General features: G+C 41.7%; 1 protein-coding gene across 1 annotated transcript; it reads right to left on the reverse strand.

Annotated features, from left to right (window-relative positions):
• LOC132011095 (olfactory receptor-like protein OLF4) lies at positions 1-933 on the reverse strand. Its single transcript, XM_059389246.1, has one exon. It carries the CDS (start codon positions 931-933, stop codon positions 1-3), a length of 933 nt encoding a protein of 310 aa, XP_059245229.1.
• Positions 934-1,985: the final 1,052 nt, after the last annotated feature.

Consider the following 1,985-nt stretch of genomic DNA (forward strand, 5'->3'; position numbering starts at 1 on the left):
TTACATCACTGGAACCCCAATGATTCTTCTCAGACCGCTCTTTATGTCTCTGTTCCTCAGACTGTAGATGAAGGGGTTCAACATGGGCGTGACCACCGTGTACATCACTGAGGCAACTGCACTTGCATGGGAGCTCTGGGTAGCAGCAGAGCTAAGGTACACACCAAGCATTGTACAATAAAATAAACAGACAACAGAAAGGTGAGATGCACAGGTGGAAAATGCTTTATACTTGCCCTGAGCTGATGAGATTCTACGTATGGAGGAAACTATCTTAGAATAAGAGTAAAGGATCCCAGCAAAAGGACCCCCACCCAGAAGGACAGCTGCAAAATACATCACCAAGTTATTCAGAAAAGTATCAGAACAGGCAAGCTGGACCATCTCATTGAGTTCACAAAAAAAGTGGGGGATATGCAAGTGTGAACAGAAGGAAAGCCGTAACATCATTAAACTTTGTAGCAAGGAATTCAGAATACACATGACCCAGGACATCAGAACCAGCAGTCCACAGAGCTTAGGGTTCATGATGACCGTGTAGTGCAGTGGGTGACAGATGGCCACAAAGCGGTCATAGGCCATCACACTCAAGAGAAAGACATCCAACACAGCAAAAAGTATAAGGAAATAAATCTGAGTAACACAGCCTGTGTAGGTTATGACTTTACTCTGAGTCTGGATGTTCCACAGCATCTTGGGGATGGTGGTGGAGGTGAAGCAGATGTCTACAAAGGACAGGTTGGCCAGGAAGAAGTACATGGGGGTGTGGAGGTTAGGGTCTGTGCTAATGGCCAGGATGATAAGCAGGTTTCCAAACACAGTTATCAGGTACATGGAGAGGAAAAGCCCAAATATGAGAGGCTGTAATTCTGGTTTGTCTGAAAATCCCAGGAGAAAAAATTCAGAAATTTGTGTATCATTTTCTGGTTCCATGTGGTGTATGTGAGTTCTGAAAAAAAGGAAATAATATGACTGATATTCACACAAACTTGCACTACTCACAGATTTGAAATGCAACATTTTATATTTTTCAGTCCAAACATACTTTTTATTTTGTTTATTGCTTATTGTTTTTTTTAAATTTATTTATTTGACAGACAGAGATCACAGTAGGCAGAGAGAGAGAGGGAAGCAGGCTCCCTGCTGAGCAGAGAGCCCAATGCAGGGCACAATCCCAGGACCCTGAAATCATGACCTGAGCCAAAGGCAGAGGCATAACCCACTGAGCCACCCAGGTGCCCCTATTTGTTGTTGTTGTTGTTGTTGTTGTTTTTAAGTAGGTTCCATGCTGAGCATGGAGCCCAATGTGGTTCTTGTACTCAGGATCCCAGATAAAAGCTGAGCTGGGGGTGCCTGGGTGACTCGGTAAATTAAGCTTTTGCCTTCAGTTCTGGTCCTGTTCCCAGTGTTCTGGACCAAGCCCTGCTTTGGGCTCCCTGCTCAGCGTGGAATCTGCTTCTCTCATCCACACCCTTGGATCGTACTCTCTCTCTCTCTCTCTCTCTCAACTAAATAAATAAAATCTTAAAAACAAAACAAAAAACACACAAACAAACAAAAAAACAAAACAGAACAACAACAAAAAAAAAAAAACCGAGTTAAGATCAAGAGTCAGATGCTTATTGGATCTAACCAAACATATGTCCTCTGAAAAAAGTTTTAAAAAGTTGTATTTGGATATGGTCCCCTTTAGAGGAACTCCTCTACCACATCTGGTATATATTTTTTAATTAGCTTCTTTTCTAAGAAATCATGTATTTTATAGTTTCCTAAGAAATTCTTCAAATATTTCAGGTGTATAAATTGACTGATGCTGGCATTTCAGGCACTATCTAAGCAATGAGCATAGGCTATTTAAGAACAAGAGTCCCTTCAGAGATGGTGAAAGAATCTAAATCAAATAAGAGAATTCCATACTGCTCTCCTTGGTATTGAAACCGCACTCATTGGTCATATGATCTCCCTGATATGAGGAAGTGGTGATG

Source organism: Mustela nigripes, chromosome 2, assembly GCF_022355385.1.
Source record: "Mustela nigripes isolate SB6536 chromosome 2, MUSNIG.SB6536, whole genome shotgun sequence".
Lineage (NCBI taxonomy): Eukaryota > Metazoa > Chordata > Mammalia > Carnivora > Mustelidae > Mustela > Mustela nigripes.